Source organism: Monodon monoceros, unplaced genomic scaffold (genome assembly GCF_005190385.1).
Source record: "Monodon monoceros isolate NGI ecotype Baffin Bay Population unplaced genomic scaffold, NGI_Narwhal_1 Super_Scaffold_18, whole genome shotgun sequence".
Classification (NCBI taxonomy): Eukaryota; Metazoa; Chordata; class Mammalia; order Artiodactyla; family Monodontidae; genus Monodon; species Monodon monoceros.
This window is the reverse complement of record NW_021703774.1, coordinates 135104992-135130929: the sequence shown is the minus strand read 5'-3', so window position 1 is coordinate 135130929 and position 25938 is coordinate 135104992. Positions and strand designations below refer to the sequence as shown.

At 37.3% G+C, this 25938-nt stretch overlaps 1 protein-coding gene across 6 annotated transcripts in view; it reads right to left on the bottom strand.

Annotated features, from left to right (window-relative positions):
- The window catches only part of USP24 (ubiquitin specific peptidase 24), a 150876-nt gene that overhangs the window by 105382 nt on the left and 19556 nt on the right, over nt 1-25938 (bottom strand). For 5 of the 6 annotated variants that reach the window (XM_029229986.1, XM_029229991.1, XM_029229987.1 and 2 more), the window contains exons 2-3: nt 3002-3167; nt 1605-1672 (exon numbers count right to left, since the gene is read on the bottom strand). In XM_029229986.1, the coding sequence (XP_029085819.1) occupies nt 1605-1672; nt 3002-3167 (234 nt within the window). The remainder of the gene's footprint in view (nt 1-1604; nt 1673-3001; nt 3168-25938) is intronic. The other variant, XM_029229988.1, reaches the window with a different exon arrangement.

Sequence of the window (25938 nt, the reverse complement as noted above, 5' to 3'; positions counted from 1 at the left end):
AAAAGGGCAGCTTGTGAGAAAAGCCCAGGGAAGGTAGGGAGAGAGCCATCATACCAGGAAACACAAATCTAAAGGCACACAGAATTCTGTAGCCCTTCTAGTTTAGAGAAATCTTTTTAATAGCTCTAAACTGTAAGAATTGAATGACATTAAACATAATGCAAGGTACCTTTGTGTTCATAGTTTTATAGGAAAAAAACCCCAACAACCGCTTGACCATTTATTATACTATTACAAATAGCTGAGGGCATAAAATAAAACAGTCCTCTGAAGCATCTCTGTACCAAGTTAGAGTATTACACTCCAAATATGCAACTTGCTGCTGGACTGACTTGACCCAGGGCTCTCTGAATCTGAAGATCATCAACCTAAAGATCCCTTCCTTATACGAATAAACCCTTTTCCATGACTCTGAATAAACTTGAATTTTCTTTCTGTGCAAATTTATGCATATATTATGATAGGTGTCACAATATGTTACATTATAAAAGTGCTGGTATTTTTTTAAAAAGCTACTATAATTCTTAACAAAATTCTTAAAAGTTAAAACTACAAAATGGTAGATGAATTCATCCAAAATGAAGAAAAGCCTTGATTCTCTATAATCCCTGCCTAAATGACAATTTTAAAAGATTTCTCCCTTTTTTCAAAGATGAAGCTATTTTTGTTCCTAAAATTAATTTTGTTCTGTCTTCAGTCTTCAATCAAGGGAGATTCTGTCTGTCAAGACGCCGATGGGAATAACAGTTTGCAAATGAAGTTTATTTTACTGGGTTTTATAATAAATACAAACTTCATCATCTGTAGTTGTAGTATCTTACTTGCATATGAGACAAAAAATGGATGTCAAAACCCAGAAGCACGAGACAGCAGGAGACTCATTTATTCATTCAACAAAGATTTACTGAGCTCTTTCTCTGCACTAGGCACTGGCTATATGCTAGGGAAAACAACAGTGCCTGTGACATCGTCCCTGCTCTTGGAGGATTCAGGACTCAGGCCCTGAATAGGGAACCATGCTGAGTTAGACTGCTTTCAGAAACAGAAGTCCTGTGATCTTCTATTCTCACTGTCAAGAAAAATTGCTTTATAAGAGATGTGGCCATAATGGGGGCAAGCATATCAGTCTAGCTCCAACAGAGATGCTGCCATCCACATGCTGTTTTGCCAGATACAATACTCAATCCAGTTAAACTTTCTATAGTTTAAACGTCTGCTTCTGTCTCAGTAGAATAGTACGTACAAAATGGCCTATATTTTGATAAATAAATATTATCTTTCTAAGTGCCACAATCCTTAGTTTAGTAAGATTTCTAATTTCCTAGTGTAAGTCTTTACCTATTCTTTAGCAGTTAAATAGAAGGAAGTAAAAGCTATATTCGACCAAAGACATGCAAACAATTAAATATAGAAGAAATAAATCATTCCTGAGCCCCATATTCAGGGCTACGTTTTTCATTTTTGAGCATTCCTCAGTTGTACAGGATTCATAAACTGGGCTCACATGTTAAAAAACTAAAACTAAAGCAAAAAGCCTGTTCACCTTCACCCCCACCAAAAAAAAAAAAAAAAAAAAAAAAATCAGCACAGCACATTTTTCTTACCTTTTTAAATGCTTCAGGCATACACCTATCCATAAATCTTTTACAATTCTCATCAGACTCAGAAAGACCTTTGTAAAATAAATGAAACAATATGCCTTATTTAGATTTTAGGTAGTTGCAGAAATCATATATATCATTCCAAGCTCATACATATGGAACTTATTACAGAAACCTTGATTCTTAAGGAATTATTAAAAGCAGAAGACATACATTCTGATAAAGGAATAGGCTGAGAAAGTAACAGTATTAAATTATTAATAGCATAATATATCCATTTATATTTATTATTAATATATACTTATTAATAGTATAATAAGTAAATACTAATTAGAACTGAAATGCTTGAACTGTTTCCATATCAGAGTAACTTTCAATGATCTGACTAAATAGCTAATAGAACAAACACCACCAGCAGCTACTTATCAGCCATTACCGTCTTCCTAAACATCTCTTTTAAAAACACAAATATTCTCAATAAATGCCAAAATCACTCTCTTGCCCAAAACAAATTGAACTCTGTGCAATAAAATGCACAGAACTGTGCCTGGCATAGAGTAAGTGATAAATACTTGCTAAATGAATGAATGAATCCACTGTAAAATCATCCTTTGGAATACACTTGAAAGAAAAACTCAATGACAGATTTTGCTTATCAGTGGAGACACTGTCGAGCACATTTTCTTTTTTCAGTCCTACCACTTAGCATAATACCAGCATCCTCTCAGGCACTCAATAAATGTTGCTGCTGAGAAGCCAGTCATAAACGCATCGTGGAAGCTAGTCAAAATATTTCCTTTTGATGTGCCTTGTATTTAATCACAATGGTAAACTATGCACTTTTAATGAGAAAAAAAAATGTGCAAAACACAATTCATCTTATTTTACAAATGAATTCAATATGAAAAATAAATTATTATTCTCTCTTTAATATATTTATAATATAGATGCTTCCTTATGTTGAAACTTATTCTCTAACCTAGTGATATTTTATTACTCTATTCGTTTAATATCTGTAAAGCACTTAAGATAGTGCCAAGAACTTAATAAGCATAAAATATTAAATAAACATCACTTTATTTTCTTTAAAAAAAAAAAACGCCACTGCATCAAGCCTTAATCTAAAGTGCTCCAAGTTTCTGTGGAAAAGTTAATTTCAATTTCCGTAAGGCTTTTCAATTATATTTTAAAGACTCTTACACTCTATTGGAGTTAGAAGAAAATAGCTGATTTAATTCAACGCTTTTACTCCACAGGGGATAAACAAAGACTAAGAGAGTAAATGATCTAAGATAATACAGATGGCCAATGACAGGAGCTAAGATGAAAGTCAAGCCTCCTATCAAAAAAAAAACCCCAAAAAACGAAAACTCCTCCTGTGTCCTGAAGTATGAACTTACCAAGTCTTGCTAGGTAGGTAGATGCCAACAGGCATTTGCCTAGTGACTCTTCCCGCTTGTAAGGTATGGACCAGTGATCCGTCAAAACGCGGCTTTCCAGTTCATATAAATTTGTTGTAGGGAATTCAATTCCTTCCCCTGAGCAGTTTCCGTTTTCATCATTCTTCTGACAAAGAGGGATTATGGTTTAAAAAAAAAAACAAAAAACACACACACACACAAATAATTAGTGACTACTTAAAATTTTTTCAATTTAACACAAAGCAGATCCTTAATCACTGGTAGCCATTAATTCCAAGATTGTGGATTCCACATTTCTTTCTCGTAATCACATCTTTCACCAAGACTATCTGAAATATTCTCAGCTTTTATCAATGTGGCATCCCAACTCTCTCAGAAGGTGAGCTCATCTCATTCTTCAAAAATGAACTCTCTTAATCTCTTGTTATAAATATCAAATCTACCTTCATCTACAGCCCCTTTTCTCATGCTCTCCCAAAGTGGCAACTGTTAAGGTCACCACACTGAATGCTACATCATTCAATCCAGTGGACATGTTTCAGTCCTTATCTTACTTTTCAGGAATATCTGACCTTCTGCCTGCTTCCTCTTCTTGGTATGCTAGATTCCCTCCCCTTACCTCCCAGGATAACATGCTTCCCTGTTCTCCTCTGGGGTCTGGGTTAGGGTGGTTCCTTCTGTCTCCTCTTCTGGTACATCCTCCCCTTCCTAGCCATCAAACACTGGAGTTTCTCAAACCTCAGTGCTAGGCTCTCTTTTCTCTGCTCAGTGAATGGCACCACATTCATCTGGCAGCACAGCCAGAAATCAAGACACATTCTTAAAACCCTATTCTCCCATCTCCACCCCTAAGACTAAGTGATCAGACCTCCTATATTTCTCTCAAATCCATCTACTTCTGTCCATCTCCACAGGGATGCCGCTATTCCTGAACTCAGCCTTCTGCCCTCTTTAACCTACTTAACTCTTAAACCCTCTAAACTCTTTCAGAGAAAAACCTTTCCAGAACTTCTAAACATTGTCAAATTCCTTTAATTATTTTATACCCCTACCATCCTGAACTTCTCCTTCATAACTCAACTCACAGATATAATTTTACATTTATTTGTGATTTATTCTGTTTGCCCCCACTAGACCAAGCGAGCCACAAGGACAAGGACTGTTTCTGACCACTTCTGTATCTCTAAAACCTAGTGCCTAACACAAAGTAGGTATTTAAAACATATTTTTAAATAGAAAAATAATTCATGCAAAGTTTCAGCTATCAGTGGGGTAACTGCCAAACTTTCCGTCAGTTCTCACTATAGTAATCTGTAATAAATCGAATGGAACCTCTCCTCCCAAATGGCCTAACACCTGGCTCCGTTGAAAACCTAACCATTTTCACAACCCACTCTATAATTTGATCATTACAAAATAAAACAGTTCCATTAAAAAAATTCACCTTTAGCCTCAATGAAGGAAAAGACCATAAATATAAAGCAGAAATGATTTAAAAACACACTGAAAAACAAATTTCAACCCCACATGAATGATATCTAAAGGAATGCAACACATTTTTTTTCAGGTTCATGGCTAAATTGGGATGAAAATAAGACAAAAAACAGGAAGGTAATAAAAATTTAAAATGGAGTAGAAGACAATATAATTGGGGGTGAAGAGTGAGGGATGGTGGATGAAGTAAATTTAGAGTCATAATGTTTGGGGATAATTCAGTTTTTAAACACAATACTTTCAGAAATTTTTTTTTTTTCTGGCGGTACGCAGGCCTCTCACTGTTGTGGCCTCTCCCGTTGCGGAGCACAGGCTCCGGACACGCAGGCTCAGCGGCCATGGCTCACGGGCCTAGCCGCTCCGTGGCATGTGGGATCTTCCCGGACCGGGGCACGAACCCGTGTCCCCTGCATCGGAAGGCGGACTCTCAACCACTGCGCCACCAGGGAAGCCCTCAGAAATATTTTTAATTAATAAGTTCTGTAAATAAACCACTTAAAGGAACTGAGGAGAATCAAAATGTAAAGATTTTAAGATAGTCTCAAAATTGTACACTTGTTAAATGCTTAAATTTATGAACCTAGGATCAAAGTAGAATTAAGGCATATAAAAATAGAATTCAGTTGTATGATGGGAATATGTCATTACTATGAAATATCTACCATTAATTTCCACAGGAAGTTAATAGATCAAATCATGTATGAAATCATTAAATGTACTTAGCAGCTATGAAAACCAAGAGCCTCCAAATGGGATTATTGCCCTTGTGAGAGTCACAGGAGAGCGTGCATCCCCTCTCTGCTCTCCACACAACAACCCAGAGGAGGACCCTCACTAGAATGCAACCATGCTGGTACCCTGATCTTGGACTTCCAGCCTCAAGAACCACGAGAAATAAATCGCTATTGTTTAGAAGCCAACAAACAAAACCTGCCCAAAGCTAAGAGCTTCCTTGGGTGGGAGTGGGGGGAGACCTTTAACATCATCAGTAATGACACGAACATCGTGTGCCTCCTGAATGGACGCACTGTAAAGGGCACAACATCATCTCTGTGACAGTCCTGCCAAAAATGCATCCTGTCTCTAGTCATGATGAAACCCAAAATGAGGAACAACCTAAAAAATAGCCTGTATTCTTCAAAAATGTCAAAGTCAGGAAAGATTGAGGAAGACTGGACAGACATAACAACTAAATGCAGCATGGGATCCTGGATTAGATCTTGAACCAGGAATTTTTATTTGTTTAATTTTACTTCTTGGCTTCAAAGGACTTTAGTACTGGATCAATGTTCCCGATTTTGATAATATACTGAGGTTACATAAGAGAATATCCTCATTTGTAAGAAATACACACTGAAGTATTTAAGGGTAAAGGGATATCATGTCTTTAATTTATTCTCAAACATTTCAGAGAAAACAACAACAAAACACACACATACTTTTACATACACATGCACATTATACATACATGGATATTCATATTTAGAGAAAAGAATAAAGAGAATGTGATAAAATGTTAACATTTGAAGAACCTGAATAAAGTTTATATAAAAATTTCAAATTTATATAAAGGTTATATAAATAATTTTACATTTACAGAAAAGTTGCAAAAATAGTTTTGCGCTATTCTTGCAACGTTTTTGTAAACCTGGAATTATTTCAAAATTAAAATAATTTAGTAAAATAAATATATAAAAACATAGATTTTTGAAGAACCTAATGAATTAGAGAGGTAGGGACTCACCTATAGCAGTAAAAAAAAAAAACGTTAAATTATACTGAGTATGTTTTACTTAAGAATCCCATTCCATTTGGTAACATAATTTGGTTTCTAAATACCTTTGTTTTTGTCTTAAATTACCAAATAATACATGTTCATTGTAGAAAATATGAATAGCAAAAAATAAAACCCACCGTTAATTTCACCACTTATAAATTAATCACACTGACATTTCAATAAATATTTTTCCAGTAAAAGCTTTTTTCTTAACAGATTTTTTTCTTAAAAATTCACAAATGTGGAATTAACCTCATTCTCATCACCTCCATGGCCTTTCATAATTCTGTTATTAAAGACAGTATTAATGTAGTATTTCTTTTCCTATCTGATTTAAAAGACAGATGCACAAAGCAATAATTACAAAACCATGTTAATGGGCTTATAATGAATACAGATGTGACCCATATGACAATAATAGCACAAAAGGTGGGGGTGGAGAACAGAGTTATATTGGAAGAATGTTTTGTACACTATTGAAATTAAGTTGGTATTAATTTGAATTACAATGCTATAGATCAGGATGTTAATTGTAATCTACAAGGCAACCACTAATAAAATAGCTTTAAAAATTACACAGTGAAAGAAAAAAGAAGGGAATTAAAATTGTACACTGGAAAGTATACTTAATATGAAACAGAGGAGTAATGGAGGATTAGAGGATTAAAAGGCATAAAACATAGAAGACAAACAGCAAGATGGCAGATGTAAATCTTGTTTTATCAAATAATTATATTAAATTATAACTATCAGAAACGTATGGAATGAAAGTGGACTAAATGCTCTAACCAAAAGGCAGAGATTTTCAGAATGAATTTTTAAAAAGTGATCCAACTGTCTACAACAGATACCCTTTAGATTAAAAGACATAAAGAGGTTGAAATAAAAGGGTGGAAAAAGATATATCATGCACACGTAAAGGTGGCGGAGTGGCTATATTAGTAACAAACAGAATACCGGCATACCTTGATTTATAGTGCTTTGCTTTGCTGTGCTTCGCAGATGTTGCATTTTTTACTAATTGAAGGTTTGTGGCAACCCTGCATCCAGCAAGTCTATCAACACTTTTTCCAACAGCATTTGCTCACTTCATGTCTATGAGCTGCATTTTGGTAATTCTCACAATATTACAAACTTTCTCATTATTATTACATTCGTTATGGTGATCTGTGGTAAGTGATCTTAGATGTTACTATTTATATTGTTTTGGGGCACCAAGAATTGTGTCTGTATAACATAGCAAACTTAACCAATAAATGTCTGTGTTCTGACCACTCCACCAAACGGCTGTTTCTGGTCTCTCTCCCTTCCTCAGGTCTCCCTACTCCCTGAGACACAACAGTATTAAAATTAAGCCAATTAATAGCCCTACAATGGCCTCCACGTGTTCAAGTGAAAGGAAGAGTAAGTAGCATGTCTCTCACTTTAAATCAAAAGCTAGAAACGATTAAGCTTAGTGAGGAAGGCATGATGAAAGCTGAGACAGGCCAAAAGCTAGGTAGGTGTCTTGCACCAAACTGTTAGCTAAGTTGTGAATGCAAAGGAAAACTTCTTGAAAGAAATTAAAACTGCTACTCCACCGAACAAACAAATGATAAGAAAGCAAAACAGGCTTATTGCTATATGGAGAAAGTTTCAGTGGTCTGGGTGGAAGATTAAATCAGCCACAACATTCCCTTAAGCCAAAGTCTAACCTAGAGCAAAGCCCTAACTCTCTTCAATTCTGTGAAGGCTGAGAGAGATGAGGAAGCTGCAGAAGAAGTTTGAAGCTAACACAGGCTGCTTCATGAGGCTGAAGGAAAGAAGGCATATCTTCATAACATAAAAGTGAAAGGTGGGCTTCCCTGGTGGCGCAGTGGTTGAGAGTCTGCCTGCCAATGCAGGGAACACGGGTTCGTGCCCCGGTCCGGGAAGATCCCACATGCCACGGAGCGGCTGGGCCATGAGCCATGGCCGCTGAGGCTGTTCGTCTGGAGCCTACGCTCCGCAACGGGAGAGGCCACAGCAGTGAGAGGCCCGCGTACCACCAAAAAAAAAAAAAAAAAAGTGAAAGGTGACAGGGGGACCTTCAAGATGGCAGAGGAGTAAGACATGGAGACCACCTTCCTGCCCACAAATACATGAAAAATACATCTACATGTGGAACATCTCCTACAGAACACCTACTGAACGCTGGCAGAAGACCTCAAACTTCCCAAAAGGAAAGAAAATCCCCACATACCTGGGTAGGGCAAAAAAAAAAAAGAAAAAATAGAGACAAAAGAATAGGGACGGGACCTGCACCAGTGGGAGGGAGCTGTGAAGGAGGAAAGGTTCCCACACACTAGGAAGCCCCTTCGCGTGCGGAGACTGCGGGTGGCGGAGGGGGGAAGCTTCGGAGTCATGGAGGAGAGCGCAGCCACAGGGGTGCGGAGGGCAAAGCGGAGACATTCCCGCACAGAGGATAGGTGCCCACCGGCACTCACCAGCCCGAGAGGCTTGTCTGCTCACCCGCCGGAGCGGGCGGGGGCTGGGAGCTGAGGCTCGGGCTTCGGTCGGATCGCAGGGAGAGGACTGGGGTTGGCTGCGTGAACACAGCCTTTAGGGGGCTAGTGCGCCACGGCTAGCCGGGAGGGAGTCCGGGAAAAGGTCTGGAGCTGCCAAAGAGGCAAGAGGCCATTGTTTCAGGGTGCGCGAGGAGAGGGGATTCCTTCCCCGTGTGCCCACAGAAAGCAGAGTACCGCCTAAGCGAGCTCCAGAGACGGGCACAAGGCGCGGCTAATCAGCTCAGGCAACAGAGACAAGCATGAAATGGTAACACTGCTGCTGCTGCCACCAAGAATCCTGTGTGCAAGCACAGATCACTATCCACACCCCACCGCCCCAGGGAGCCTGTGCAGCACGCCACTGTCAGGGTCCCGAGATCCACGGACAACTTCCCCGGGAGAACACAAGGCATGCCTCACGCTGTTGCAATGTCATGCCTCTGCCGCCGCAGGCCTGCCCTGCATTCCAATTATGGCTACCATACGCTTCGCTCTCAGCGGCCTGAGAGAGCAGGAGAGCCATAATCAGCCACTGCTTTAACCCCTTCCTGTCTGGGTGGGGAACAGACACCTGAGGGTGACTTACACGCAGAGACGGGGCCAAAACCAAAGCTGAACCCCAGGAGCTGTGTGAACAAAGAAGAGAAAGGGAAATTTTTCTGTGTAGCCTCAGGAGCAGTGGATTAAATCCCCACAATCAACTTGATGAACCCTGCATCTGTGAAATACATGAATACCTGAACAAATGTTCCCAAAATAGAGGCAGTGGACTCTGGGAGCAACTGTAGACATGGGGTTTGCTGTCTGTGACTGATTTGTTTCTGATTTTTATGTTAATCTTAGTTTAGTTTTTAGTACTTCTTATGACTGGTAGATTTGTTTATTGGTTTGGTTGCTCTCTTCTTTTTTTAAAAAATTTATTTATTTTATTTCTATTATTTTTTTCTTTATTATTTTAAAAATATATTATTATTATTTTTCTTTCTTTTCTTCTGAGCCAAGTGGCTGACAGGGTCTTGCTCCTCCGGCCAGGGGTACAGCCTGAGTCCCAGAGGTGGGAGAGCTGACTCCAGGACATTGGACCACCAGAGACCTCCCAGCCCCACGCAGTATCAACTGGCAAGAGCTCTCCCAGAGACCTCCATCTCAACACTAAGACCCAGCTGCACCCAACGGCCATCAAGCTCCAGTGCTCGATGCCCCATGCCAAACAACTAGCAAGACAGGAACACAAACCCACCCATTAGCAGAGAGCCTGCATAAAATAACACTAAGTTCACAGACACCCCAAAACACACCACCAGACGCAGTCCTTCTCATCAGAAAGACAAGATCCAGCCCCACCCACCAGAACACAGGGAACACCAGTCCCCTCCATCAGGAAGCCTTCACAAGCCACTGAACCAACCGCACCCACTGGGGCCAGACACCAAAAACAACGGGAACTACGAACCCGCTGCATAAGAAAAGGAGACCCCAAACACAGTAAGTAAAATAAAATGGTAAGACAGAGAAATACGCAACAGATAAAGGAGCAAGGTAAAAACCCATCAGACCAAACAAATGAAGAGGAAATAGGGAGTCTACCTGAAAAAGAATTCAGAATAATGATAGTAAAGATGATCCAAAATCTTGGAAATAGAATGGAGAAAATACAAGAAACATTTAACAAGGACCTAGAAGAACTAAAGAGCAAACAATGATGAACAACACAGTAAATGAAATTAAATATTCTCTAGAAGGAATCGATAGCAGAATAACTGAGGCAGAAGAACGGTAAGTGACCTGGAAGAACGGTAAGTGACCTGGAAGACAGAATAGAGGAAATAACTGCCACAGAGTAGAATAAAGAAAAAAGAATGAAAAGAATTGAGGAGAGTCTCAGAGGCCTCAGGAACAAAATTAAATGCAGCAACATTCGCATTATAGGGGTCCCAGAAGAAGAAAAGAAAAAGAAAGGGTCTGAGAAAATATTTGAAGAGATTAGAGTTGAAAACTTCCCTAATATGAGAAAGGAAATAGTCAATCAAGTCCAGGAAGCACAGAAAAACCCATACAGGATAAATGCAAGAAGAAACACGCTATTAATCAAACTATCAAAAATTAAATACAAAGAAAAAATATTACAAGCAACAAGGGAAAGCAACAAGTAACATACAAGGGAACTCCCGAAAGGTTAACAGCTGATTTCTCAGCAGAAACTCTACAAGCCAGAAGGGAGTGGCAGGATATATTTAAAGTGATGAAAGGGAAGAGCCTACAACCAACATTATTCTACCCGGCAAGGATCTCATTCAGATTCAACGGAGAAATCAAAAGCTTTACAGACAAGCAAAAGCTAAGAGAATTCAGCATCACCAAACCAGCTCTACAACAAATGCTAAAGGAACTTCTCTAAGTGGAAGAAAACGACCTACAAAAACAAACCCATAACAATTAAGAAAATCGTCATAGGAACAAACATATCGATAATTACCTTAAACATGAATGGATTAAATGCTCCAACCAAAAGACACAGGCTCACTGAATGGATACAAAAACAAGACCCATATATATGCTGTCTACAAGAGACACACTTCTGACCTAGGGACACACAGAGACTGAAAGTGAGGGCATGGAAAAAGATATTCCATGCAAATGGAAATCAAAAGAAAGCTGGAGTAGCAATACTCATATCACATAAAATAGACTTTAAAATAAAGAATGTTACAAGAGACAAGGAAGGACATTACATAATGATCAAGGGATAAATCCAAGAAGAAGATATAACAACTATAAATATATATGCACCCAAAATAGGAGCACCTCAATACACAAGTCAACTGCTAGTAGCTATAAAAGAGGAAATCGACAGGAACACAATAATAGTGGGGGACTTTAACACCTCACTTACACCAATGGACAGATCATCCAAACAGAAAATTAATAAGGAAACACGAACGTTAAATAACACAATAGACAAGAAAGATTTAATTGATATTTATAAGACACTCCATGCCAAAACAGCACATTACACTTTCTTCTCAAGTGCACACGGAACATTCTCCAGGATAGATAACATCTTGGGTCACAAATCAAGGCTCAGTAAATTTAAGAAAACTGAAATCATATCAAGCATCTTTTCTGACCACAACACTATGAGATTAGAAATCAATTACAGGGGAAAAAACATAAAAAGCCCAAACACACGGAGGCTAAACAATACGTTACTAAATAACCTAGCGATCGCTGAAGAAATCAAAGAGGAAATCAAAAAAATAGCTAGAGACAAATTACAACAAAAACACGACGATCCAGGGCTTCCCTGATGGCGCAGTGGTTGAGAATCTGCCTGCTAATGTACGGGACACGGGTTCGAGCCCTGGTCTGGGAGGATCCCACATGCTGCAGAGCAACTACGCCCGTGAGCCACAACTACTGAGCCTGCGCGTCTGGAGCCTGTGCTCCGCAACAAGAGAGTCCGCGACAGTGAGAGGCCCGCGCACCACGATGAAGCATGGCCCCCGCCTGCCACAACTAGAGAAAGCCCTCGCACAGAAACAAGACCCAACACAGAAAAAATAAATTAATTAAAAGCACAACGATCCAAAACCTATGGGATGCAGCAAAAGCAGTTCTAAGAGGGAAGTTTACAGAAATATAAGTTTACCTCAAGAAACAAGAAAAATCTCAAATAAACAATCTAACCTTACGTCTAAAGAAACTAGTGCAAGAAAAACAAACAAAACCCAAAGTTAGCAGAAGGAAAGAAGTCATAATGATCAGATCAGAAATAAATGAAAAAGAAATGAAGGAAACAATAGCAAGGATGAATAAAACTAAAATTGGTTCTTTGAGAAGATAAACAAAATTGATAAACCATTAGCCAGACTCATCAAGAAAAAGAGGGAGAGGACTCAAATCAATCAAATTAGAAATGAAAAATGAGAAGTTACAACAGACACCAAGAAATACGAAGCATCCTAAGAGACTACTACAAGCAACTCTATGCCAACAAAATGGACAACCTGGAAGAGATGGACAAATTCTTAGAAACATATAACCTTCCAAGACTGAACCAAGAAGAAACAGAAACTATGAAAAGACCAATCACAAGTAATGAAATTGAAACTGTGATTAAAAATCTTCCAACAAACAAAACTCCAGGACCAGATGGCTTCACAGGTGAATTCTATCAAACATTTAGAGAAGAGCTAACACCCATACTTCTCAAACTCTTCCAAAAAATTGCAGACGAAGGAACACTCCCGAACTCATTCTATGAGGCCGCCTTCACCCTGATACCAAAACCAGACAAAGATACTACAAAAAAAAGAAAATTACAGACCAATATCACTGATGAATATAGATGCAAAAATCCTCAACAAAATACTAGCAAACAGAATCCAACAACACATTAAAAGGATCATACACCTTGATCAAGTGGGATTTAACCCAGGGATGCAAGGATTCTTCAATGTATGCAAATCAATGTGATACGCCACATTAACAAACTTAAGAATAAAAACCATATGATTATCTCAATAGATACAGAAAAAGATTTCAACAAAATTCAACACCCATTTATGATAAAAACTCTCCAGAAAGTGGGCATAGAGGGAACCTACCTCAACATAATAAAGGCCATATACGACAAATCCACAGCAAACATCATTCTCAATGGTGAAAAACTGAAAGCATTTCCTCTAAGATCAGGAACAAGACAAGGATGTCCACTCTCACCCACTGTTATTCAAGATAGTTTTGGAAGTCCTGGCCACGTCAATCAGAGAAGAAAAAGAAATAAAAGGAATACAAATTGGAAAAGAAGAAGTAAAACTGTCACTGTTTGAAGATGACATGATACTATACATAGAGAATCCTAAAGATGCCACCAGAAAACTGCTAGAGCTCATCAATGAATTTGGAAAAGTTGCAGGATACAAAATTAATGCACAGAAATGTCTTGCATTGCTATACACCAACGATGAAAAATATGAAAGAGAAATTAAGGAAACACTCCTATTTACCACTGCAACAAAAAGAATAAAACACCTAGGAATAAACCTACCTTGGGAGACAAAAGACCTGTATGCAGAATTCTGTAAGACACTGATGAAAGAAATTAAAGATGATACAAACTGATGGAGAGATATACCATGTTCTTGGATTGGAAGAATCAACATCATGAAAATAACTATATTACCCAAAGCAATCTACAGATTCAATGTAATCCGTATCAAACTACCAATGGCATTTTTCACAGAACTAGAACAAAAAATTTCACAATTTGTATGGAAACACAAAAGACCCCAAAGAGCCAAAGCAATCTTGAGAAAGAAAAACGGAGCTGGAGGAATCAGGCTCCCTGACTTCAGACTATACTGCAAAGCTACAGTAATCAAGACAGTATGGTACTGGCACAAAAACAGAAACATAGATCACTGCAAAAGGATAGAAAGCCCAGAGATAAACCCACGTACATATGGTCAACTAATCTATGACAAAGGACGCAAGGATATACAATGGAGAAAAAACAGTCTCTTCAATAAGTGGTGCTGGGAAAACTGGACAGCTACATGTAAAAGAATGAAATTAGAACACTCCCTAACACCATATACAAAAATAAACTCAAAATGGATTAGAGACCTAAATTTAAGACTGGACACTATAAAACTCTTAGTGGAAAAAATAGGCAGAACACTCTATGACATAAATCACAGCAAGATCCCTTTTGACCCACCTCCTAGAGAAATGGAAATAAAAACAAAAATAAACAAATGGCACCTGATGAAACTTAAAAGCTTTTGCACAGCAAAGTAAACTATAAACAACACGAAAAGACAACCCTCAGAATGGGAGAAAATATTTGCAAACGAATCAACGGACAAAGGATAAATCTCCAAAATATATAAACAGCTCATGCAGCTCAATATCAAAAAAACAAACATGCAGCTCAATATCAAAAAAGCAAACAACCCAATCAAAAAACAGGTGGAAGACTTAAATAGACATTTCTCCGAAGAATATATACAGATTGCAAACAAACACATGAAAAGATGCTCAACATCACCAATCAATAGAGAAATGCAAATCAAAACCACAATGAGGTATCACCTCACACCGGTCAGAATGGCCATCATCAAAAAAACCTACAGACAATAAATGCTGGAGAGGGTGTGGAGAAAAGGGAATCCTCTTGCACTGCTGGTGGGAGTGTAACTGATACAGCCATGTATCAATGTATGGAGGCTCCTTAAAAAGCCAAAAATAGAACTATCATATGACCCAGCAATCCCACTACTGGGCATATACCCTGAGAAAACCATAATTCAAAAAGAGGCATGTACCACAATGTTCATTGCAGCACTATTTACAATAGCAGGACATGGAAGCAACCTAAGTGTCCATCAACAGGTGAATGGATAAAGATGTGGCACATATATACAATGGAATATTACTCAGTCATAAAAGGAAACGAAATTGAGTTATTTGTAGTAAGGTCGATGGAGCCAGAGTCTGTCATACAGACTGAAGTAAGTCAGAAAGAGAAAAATAAATACTGTATGCTAACACATATATGTGGAATCTAAAAAAAAATGGCTCTAATGAACCTCGGGGCAGGACAGGAATAAAGATGCAGATGTAGAGAATGGACCTGAGGACTAGGCAGGGGGAAGGGTAAGCTGGGACGAAGTGAGAGAGTGGCATGGACATATATACACTACCAAATGTAAAATAGATAGCTAGTGGGAAGCAGCTTCATAGCACAGGGAGGTCAGCTCGGTGCTTTGTGACCACCTAGAGGGGTGGGATAGGGAGGGTTGGAGGGAGACGCCAAGAGTGAGGAAATATGGGGATATATGTATGTGTATAGCTGATTCACTTTGTTATAAAGCAGAAACTAACACAACAATGTAAAGCAATTATACTCCAACAAAGATGTTAAAAAAAAAAAAGTGAAAGGTGAAGCAGCAAGTGGTGATGCATAAGCTACAACAAGTTATCCAGAATATCTAATTAGGTAATTAAAGAAGGTGGCTACATTCAACAACAGATTTTCAGTATAGACAAAACAGCCTTATATTAGAAGAGGACATCTAGGACTTGCACAGGTAGAGAGGAGAAGTCAGTGCCTGGCTTCAAAGCTCCAAAAGACAAGCAGACTCACAGATACAGAGAACAAACTCATGTATACCAGTGGTGGGGACAGGAGAGGAGCAATGTAAGGGTGGGGGAGGATGAGGTACAAAATATTAAGTGTAAGATTGGCTCAAAGATGCATTGTACAACACAGGGAATATAGCCAATATTTTGTAATAACTGTAAATAGAAAGTAACCTTAAAATTTTTTTTTAATGGTTAATTAAAGAAATAAACAACACTCCCCCCCAAAAGACAAGCTGACTCTCTTGTGAGGGACTACTGAAGCTGGTGACTTGAAGTAGAAGCCAGTGCTCATTTACCATTCCAAAGACCATAAGGCCCTTACGAATTATGCTAAATCTACTCTGCCTATGCCTTACAAATGGAACAACAAAGCCTGGAATGCAGCACACCTGTTAACAACATGGTTTACTGAATATTTTAAATTTACTGTTGAGACCTAATACTCAGAAAAAAAATATTCCTTTCAAAATATTACTGCTTACTGACAATGCACCTAGTCACCAAAGAGCTCTCTGATGGAGATGTACAATGAGATTAATGTTTTCATGCCTGCGAATACAGCATCCATTCTGCAGCCCATGGATCAAGGAGCAATTTCAACTTTCATGTCTTATTATTTAAGAAATACATTTTGTAAGGCTATAGCTGCCATAGATAGTGATTCCCCTGATAGATCTGGGCAAAATACATTGAAAATGATCTGCGAAGGATTTACCATTCTAGATGCCATTAAGAACATTCATAATTCATGGGAAGAGGCCAAAATATCAACATTAACAGCCGTTAGGAAGAAGTTGATTTTAACCCTTGTGGATGACTTTGAGGGGTTCAAGACTTCAGTCTAGGGAAGTCATTGCGGATGTGGTAGAAATAGTAAGACAGGAGTTCCCTGGTGTCGCAGTGGTTAAGAATCCGCCTGCCAATGCAGGGGACACGGGTTCGAGCCCTGGTCCGGGAAGATCCCACATGCCGCGGAGCCACTAAGCTCGTGTGCCACAACTACTGAGCCTGCACTCTCGAGCCTACAAGCCACAACTACAAGCCTGCACTCTCGAGCCGCGTGCCACAACTACTGAAGCCTGCACGCCCTAGAGCCTGTGCTCCGCAACAAGAGAGGCCACCGCAATGAGAAGCCCGCGCGCCGCAACAAAGAGTAGCCCCCGCTCACCACAACTAGAGAAAGCCTGCACACAGCAACAAAGACCCAAAGCAGCCAAAAAATAAATAAATTAAAAAAAAGAAAAAGAAATAGCAAGAGAACTAGAAGTGGAGCCTGAAAATGTGACTGAATTGCTGCATCTCGTGACAAAACTTGAACAGATAAGGAGTTACTTCTTAGGGAGGAGCAAAGATAGTAGTTTCGTGAGATGGAATCTGCTCCTGGCAAAGATGCTGTGAAGATTGTTGAAATGTCAACAAAGGATTCAGAATATTACATAAACTTCGTTGATAAAGCAGTGGCAGGGTTTGAGAGGTTTGCCTCCAATTTTGAAAGAAGTTCTGTTAGTAAAATGCTATCAAACAGCACTGCACACTACAGAGAAATCATTCATGAAAGGAAGGGTCAACTGATGCAGCAAACTTCATTGTCGTATTTTAAGAAATTGCCACGGCCACCCCTACCTTCAGCAACCACCACCCTCATCAGTCAGCAGCCATCAACATCAAGGCAAGACCTCCACCAGCAAAAAGATTCCAACTCGCTGAAGGCTCAGATGATGGTCAGTGTTTTCTAGCAATAATGTATTTTAAAGTTGAGGTATGTACATTTTTTTAGACATAATGCTATTGTACATTTACTGACTACAGTATAGTGTAAACATATCTTTTATATGTACTGGGAAATCAAAAACTTCATGTGAGTCCGTTTATTGCAACATTCACTTTGCTGCGGTGGTGTGGAATTGAACCCACAATACCTCCGAGGTATGCCTGTAGATGTTAAGACAAGAAATACAGTACTAGAGACAAAGAGGGATACTTCGTAATGATAAAAAAGTCAAAAAAAAAAAAAGGAAGATAAAATAAAAGAATGGAAAAAGATATACTATGAAAACAGTAACCAAAGGAGAGCTGGAGTGGCTACACTAATATCAGAAAAAAGTAGAAGTCATGTGAAAATTTATTACTAGAGATAAGGAAGGATTTTTTTTTTTTAATGATAAAGGGCTTATCCATCAGAAAGACATAGCAGTTCTAAACAAATATGCATCTAATGGCAGAGACCCAAAGTACAGGAAGCAAAAACTGACAGAACTAAAGAGAAATACACAATTCAACAAGAACAGTTGGAGACTTTCACTTTCAATAATAGCTAGAACTAGGCAGAGGTCAATGAGGAAATAGAAGAATTAATACCACAAACTAAGTATACAAAAGACATTTATAGAATGTTCCACCCCATAATAGCAGAATATACATTCTTCTCAAGTGCACATGAAACATTCTCCAGGACAGAGCACATTTTAGGTTATAAAACAAGCCTCAATCAATTTGTAGGGATTAAAATCATACGAGGTATGTTCTGTGACCACAATGGAATGAAATTAGAAATCAGTAGCAGAAGGAAATCTGGAATCCAAAAATACGTGAAAATTAAATAATATACTCCTACACAACTGATGGGCCAAAAAAGAAATCACAAGGCAATTAGAAAATGCTTTAAGATGAATGAAAATAAAAATACAATATAACTTATAAGATGCAGTGATTGGAGGGAAATATTTTTTAAAAAGAAAAAAGATCTCAAATCAATAACATAACCATGCACCTTACAAAACTAGAAAAAGAAGAGTAAGCTAAACCCAAAGCAAGCAGAAGGAAGGAAATAATAAAGATTAGAGTGGAAATAAATGAAAGAGAGAACAGAAAAACAAGAGACAATAAACAAAACCAAAAGTTGGTTCTTTGAAAATATCAACAAAATGGACAAATCTTCAGCTAGACTAACCAAGAAAAAAAGGGAGAAGACTCAAATCATTAAAATCAGTAATAAAAGAGAGGGTATCAATTCTGACCTTATAGAAATAAAAATGATTATAAGGAATGCTACTGATGACCCTATGCCAACAAATTAGATAATCTAGATGAAATGGACAAATTCCTAAAAGACATAAACCACCAAAACTGACTCAAGCAGAAACAGAAAATATGAATAGACCTATACAAAATAAAGAGAATGTTGTAATCAAAAGCTTCCCACAAAGCCACGACCAGATGCCATTACTAGTGAATTCCACCAAACATTTAAAGAATTAACATCAATCCTACACACTCTTCCCCCTGACCCACCCACCCCCAGAAAAAAAGAAAAAAAAAAAAGGAGAGGATACTTACCAACTTGTTTTATGAGATCAGTATTACCCTGACATTAAAACCAGACAAAAACATTCCACATCCATTAGGATGGCTACTATTAAAAACACAGAAAATAACAAGTGTTGACAAGAATGTAGGAAAACTGGAAACCCTGTGCATTGCTGATGGGAATACAAAATGGTACAGCCACAGTGAAAAACAGTATGGTAGTTCCTCAAACAATTAAACATAAAATTACCACTTGATCCGGCAATTCTTCTTTGGGGTATATATCCAAAAGAACTGAAAGAAGGGACGTGAACAAATATTTGTACACCCGTGTTTATACTTATAGCAGCATTATTCACAATAGCCAAAAGGAGGAAACAACCTAAGTGTCCATCAATGAATGGATAAACAAAATGTGGTGTATACATACAACCAAAAATTATTCCACCCTTAATAAGAGGAAGGAAATTCTAATACATGCATGCTACAATATGCATGAACCTTGAAGACATTATGCTAAAGTGAAATACGCTAGTCACAAAAGAACAAATATTATATGATTCCACTTATATGAGGTACCTAGAATAGCCATATTCACGGAGACAGAAAATAGAAGGGTGGTTGCCAAGGGCTGGGGGCAAGGGAGAATGAGGAGTTATTGTTTAATGAGTGCATAGTTCCAAGTTGGGAAGATGAAAAAGTTCTGGAGATGGATGGGGTGATGGTTGCAAAACAATGTCAATGTACTTAATGCACAGAATTGTATACTTAAAAATGGTTAAAATGGATCTGTAAGTCATTTTATTTATAGGAAAATTTTAAATTCTAAGAACTATTCTGAAGACTGATCATGAAGTTATCTTGCTTACTTGGTGTAAAAATTTAGATCTATTTTTAACAAATCACAAACCTGTATAGTGATAGTACAATTCTGAGGGCTTTAAAAAGATCTTTCTTATGTGATTATTTAGGTGATTTTTCCCTTTACTTATTGAATGTTTGTATTGCATCTGTATGTTGTATGTGCATCTGTATGTGAGCATGCACATGTGTTGGGAAACATAAGTAAGAATTTAATACATTTATTTTACAGGAAGCTTTGAAGAGACAGAGCATCTCAAGTTTTCGATTTCTAACATAAATACATTTAATAGATAATGTATTGTTTCAGGGAGCAGAACAGATATTCTTCTTTGGTGATTACTTATTGATTTTCTTTTGTCTATAACAATTTAAAGTACTTTACTGCTTACATTTAAATAAATGCTAAATCAATAGTAAGTTATACAACCATATAGTGGATATATGTATAGAGACATTATCCAGAATACATGCCCTGGGCAGAACAGAGACTTGTAGAAATACTCACTTTAGATGACTCTTATAAGAGCAGAAATGTGAAGAAATAAAATGATCTTATATTTCATCCTCAACAACAACAACAAAAAAATGGTTAAAATGGTAAATTTTATGTTGTGCGTTTTACCACAGCTTAAAAAAATGGACAAAGATATCCCAAGAAAAATAAACAAAACTACAGACCAACATCCCTATGAATGTAAACGCGAAAATCCTTAACAATAAGCTAGCAAACTGAATCCAGCAATATATAAAAAGGATTGTACCATGACCAAGTATGCATACAAGGTTGATTCAGCATACAAAAGTCAATCAATACAATGCTATAAACAGTAATCGAATAAAGGATAAAAAACACACAATTATTTCAATAGATGCAGAAAAAATATTCACGAAAACCAACACCTAGTCATAACAATAACAGAAAAAAATCAATAAATAAAAGGGAATTTCCTCAACTTGATGAAAAGCATCTACAAAAAACCTACAATTAACATCATACTTAACTATGAAAGACTGAATGCTTTCCTCTAAAATCATAAACAAGGATGTCTGTTCTTCAGCTTCCATTCAACATTGTACCAGAGTGTCTAGCCAGAGCAATTAGGCAAAATAAGAAATAAAAGGCATTCATTCAGATTGAAAAGGATGAAGTAAAACTATGCCTATTCACTGATGACATGATCTTGTATATAGAAAATTCTAAGGAATTCATGAAAAAAAGAAACTACTAGAACTAATAATTGAGTTCAGCAAGGTTGCAAATAAAATATCAATATCTAAAATTCAACTGTATTTCTATATACTAACAATGAACAATCTTAAAATAAAATTAAGAGCAACTAAGCCCATCTGCCACAACTACTGAGCCTGCGCTCGAGAGCCTGCAAGCCACAACTACTGAGCCCACGCGCCACAACTACTGAAGCCCGCACGCCTAGAGCCCGTGCTCCGCAACTAGAGAAGCCACGACAATGAGGAGCCCGCGCACCACAACGAAGAGGAGTCCCTGCTCGCCGCAACTAGAGAAAGCCCGTGTGCAGCAACAAAGACCCAACACAGCCAGAAATAAAAACAAACAAATAAATAAATAAATTTATTTTAAAAATAAATAAATAAAATGGTGCAGCCTCTTTGCAAGACAATTTGGCAGTTCCTCAAAAGTTAATCATAGTTACTGTAGGACATAGCAATGCTATTTGCAGATACACCTATGAGATACACCAAGAGAAATATATTTCCACATAAAAACTTGTACATGTGTTCACAGCAGCATTGTTTTTAATAAATCAAAAAGTGGCAAAAACCCAAAGGTTCATCAAAACTGATGGATGAATATAGTATATCCATACAGTGGAATATTTTTTAGCCCTAAAAATGAACGAAATACTGATTCATGCTACAACATAAATGAACTTCAAAAACATTATGCTAAGTGAAAGAAGCCAGACATAAAAGGCAACGTATTATATGGTTCCATTTATATGAAATATCTAGAATAAGCAATCCACAGACATAAAGAGTAGATTAGTGGCTGCCAGAGGATGGGAAGAGGGAGAAAAGGACAGTGACTGTTAAAAACACATGGAAGCTTTCTTTCGGGGGTGATACGAAAATATTCTAAAATTAAGGAGTGGTGATGGCTGCACAACTATGAATGAACACTTTAAAAGGGTAAACTTCAGGGCATGTGAATTATATCTCAATAAAACTGCTATTTTAAAAACTTCATTAACAAATATGAGTTCAAAGATTATAGTTATTAAACATAAGTGAGTATAAAATCTTGTATCTAAGAATTTCAAAACACAGAGTTGTACCTAATGATCTATGATAAAAATGATATATATGCCCAGTAGTCAGTTTTTAAACAGAAATTTAAAAAATAATATATTTGAGACCTAAAATCTCATGTTGCCTCCTAAGCAGTTAACATTCTTGGTCTTGAAAAGGGGGGGAACATACATGGTGTACATTAGGGTTAACAAATGATAACACAGCAGCGTTACATTTTGAGGAGGGTACTACCAACACAAAAGAGATAGGGAATCACAAGAGAGCAGGAAATAGTGACATGAACCCATATTTAGGTCGGTTTAATATTCTGAGTCATCATTTTGAGTAGAGCCCGTCCTTGGCAAAAATTACATATTGAGCAAGAGAACACATGCAAAGCTGCTCAGAATCGTCCTACTGCAAAATAGCTCCCAATAGACATAAGGTATAATAAGGCTTTTAATAAGAACTTTGGAAGGTAATATACTATTTTCTCATTAGATGCCAAATCCAACTGATACCCAAGTAACCGTTAACAACCAATGATTCTAAATTGATGAGAAATACACTTATCAAAAGCTCACCATGTTCCAGACAAGGTACTTGGCGTTGGTGACGGAGATAAAGACACAATTCTTGTCTTTAGAGTACAGGACAACGTGAACAAAGAGAAGGGATGGATCCAAGCCAGGCCGTGGGTGATGCTGTGCATGCATGCGAACAGTTGAAGTTTAAGGGAAACAGTATTACAGGCAGAGGGTTACGGAGGGAACTGGAATGACTTTATTTTTCAAGTATATTAAGTAATAAAACTTCAACATTTTCAGGTTTTTTGACTATTTGAGGCAATGTCTTTTTATTATGACAGTCTACCAATTTCATTTAAAATTTAAAGATACATAAGTTTTGAAAATATTTTACAATATTTATGTAAATTTAGCATGTTAGAGATGCACAATTCTGTCACTAAGGCAGAAGAGAAATGAGCTCACAGACAATTCTTGAATGTCACTTTTAACCTGAAAAATTTCTAGTAACACTGAATCCTGTGTATTCGGTCATCCAAGAAAAATAATAAATGAGTTAATGTCCTAAATTATGACTCCTGAATTAGCCATTTTAAGATTAGAATCAAAACAATTGCTGGAAACATAATTTAGGCTAGTTCCTAAATGAGTAATTTTATTTATGCTCATAAGTACAAATTAAAATATAAACAAGACCTCTGCAACTCCCATAATATTGGTTAATGTCATAAACATGCTAGGAATTCATATAGTTGTGATTATAACTTCATTATTGGCAAATTGTTCAGAATAAGGCTTACTGTTTGCTCATAAAAGGGCTTAGTACTTTTAATTATTGGAAATAAAGTTTTTCATGGAATTGATAAATGCTGTCACTATATAGTGTAAATCTACCTCCTCAGAGTTTAGCAAAGATCTTTAGATTTAACATCTAAATTATTTTGACAAAAATATTTTTCTGTATGAAAACTTCTATATTTACAATTAGATGTGTTCATGTATGTCACTACCCATATCCAGAAATCTGCCTGTTTGAAAAATGCAGATGAACCAACATAAATACAGTACAGGCAATAACTTAATTGAGGGCTGAGTACACAAAACAGTTCACTTACTTAGCCCTTGCAACTGGGCTTTAAAATATTACTGCATAAGCTTTTAAGTTAATAACAGAATTTTACTATTTACTTAGAAAACTACCTTCAAGTTTAAAAAAAGACAACAAACCCTTTGCTCTTGAACTCAATAAGGACATATTAAAATTTAAGCCTTCTTTGTTTAAAGAAGTGAAACCTACTGGAGTAAATACTGCCTGTGAGTTCAGAGAGAAACTCTGCTCCTGTCTGCCCACTAACTCAACAAATATAGATAAAGAAAACTTAAGGCATAGAAGATTGCCAATACTGCTTAAAGTTTATGTTAAAACTAAATTAAATTACTGAATTATTTTATTAGCCAACAATGTACTCAAAAGAGCTTCCAAATGTTTGATTAATATACAGAAAAATGAAGATACCAAACTGATGCCAAATCATTTCTCCATGATTTTTAAAAATGCATTTGTCTATTACCTAAAACAAACCATTGGCACCATGTATGTCAAGTGCTTAAGGAAAAACATGAAAACATGAACATTTTGATTCCAAGTCACTGATTTACAACTTTCTAATGAAACTTGAGATCTTGAGATTGTCAGTCTTATTTATTTAATATTTTCAAGCAATTCAGAGATAGTTATATGCAGATCTAATATGCCTTGTTATTTCAGACTAGATAAAATGATTCCTAAAATACTGCTTACTGAAAAAAGAGATGATGGACAAGTGCAGGCAGTCCCCAAGTCACTAATACACTGTGTCTCAAGTCTGTTGCCAAGTTGTTTTCTTGGAATTCATTTTCATCCCATGTTATAAGTCGCAGAGAATTTAACTTTTCTACAAAAGTTGACATTTCTCATGGCCCCTTCTTTCATAACCCTTGGTGTTTATTCACTATATAGAAACAAGGTTTTCATGAGAAATTGTTGTCTTCGAATTCAAAGGTGGTATCTTACACATAGGATTTATCCTTTCATTTAGGTTTGAGGTCTGAGACTTACAGATCATTGATCTCAGGAACAAAAAAATTGGTAGCTGAAGGTGGACCTTCAGTTTTAATAAACAGCAGGAAAAAGGAGAGAGATGGTAGAAGGGGATTTAGATATCTGCAGAGAAAAATGAGTGAGAGGCAAAAGAAGAACATACCTACTGAGTACTTAGCTACTTTGTGTCAGGAATGGTGCCCAACCCCATGAGGCAAGAACTGTCATCTTTCTTTTTTAGATGGGCAAAACTGAGGCTCAAATAGGACAAGTTACTCAAATCACATTTCTCATGGTCTCTTGCCTAACGCTAATAGTCATTCATGGATTCAGAATGGGATGAGAATTCAAGTCAAGTTTCTCCAAATCTCAGGTTCTAGATTAAGCACCCCTGGAGGTATTCCAATTCCTCCTAAAACTGGTAGGATGACACAGTCCCTAAAATCACCACTCCAGAATGGAGGTAAATTGTTATTAAAAAAACAAACAAACAAAAAATTTATATAATGTCCCCTAAACCAAGAGTTGAGAAGGTAAGAGAGGATTGATTATCAACTCTTTTTCTCCCAAAGCACTTGTATTTCTTAATCCACTGATATTCCTAAAGTTCTAGATAAGGGGTTTTCTAGGAGAAGCAAGTACCTTTTATTCTTAATTTTGTTGAAATTTCCTTTACTGTATATTCCCAAATGACAGATCTAAATGTTGATTCTGTCACCACCACTTGCTTGATGTATGACCTTGAATAAGCTTCTCAACTTCCCTATGTGCCATGGTTTTCTCAACAAAAAATAGAGAACAGTGCCTGGTTTGCAGGATTATTACGCAAATGGGACAGCATCCACGTAGAGGGGCCAACCACAGCAAACAGGCACGTCATACCCCGTAGCCCAGACCTCTCTTCAAGCTTCAGATGAGTGTTT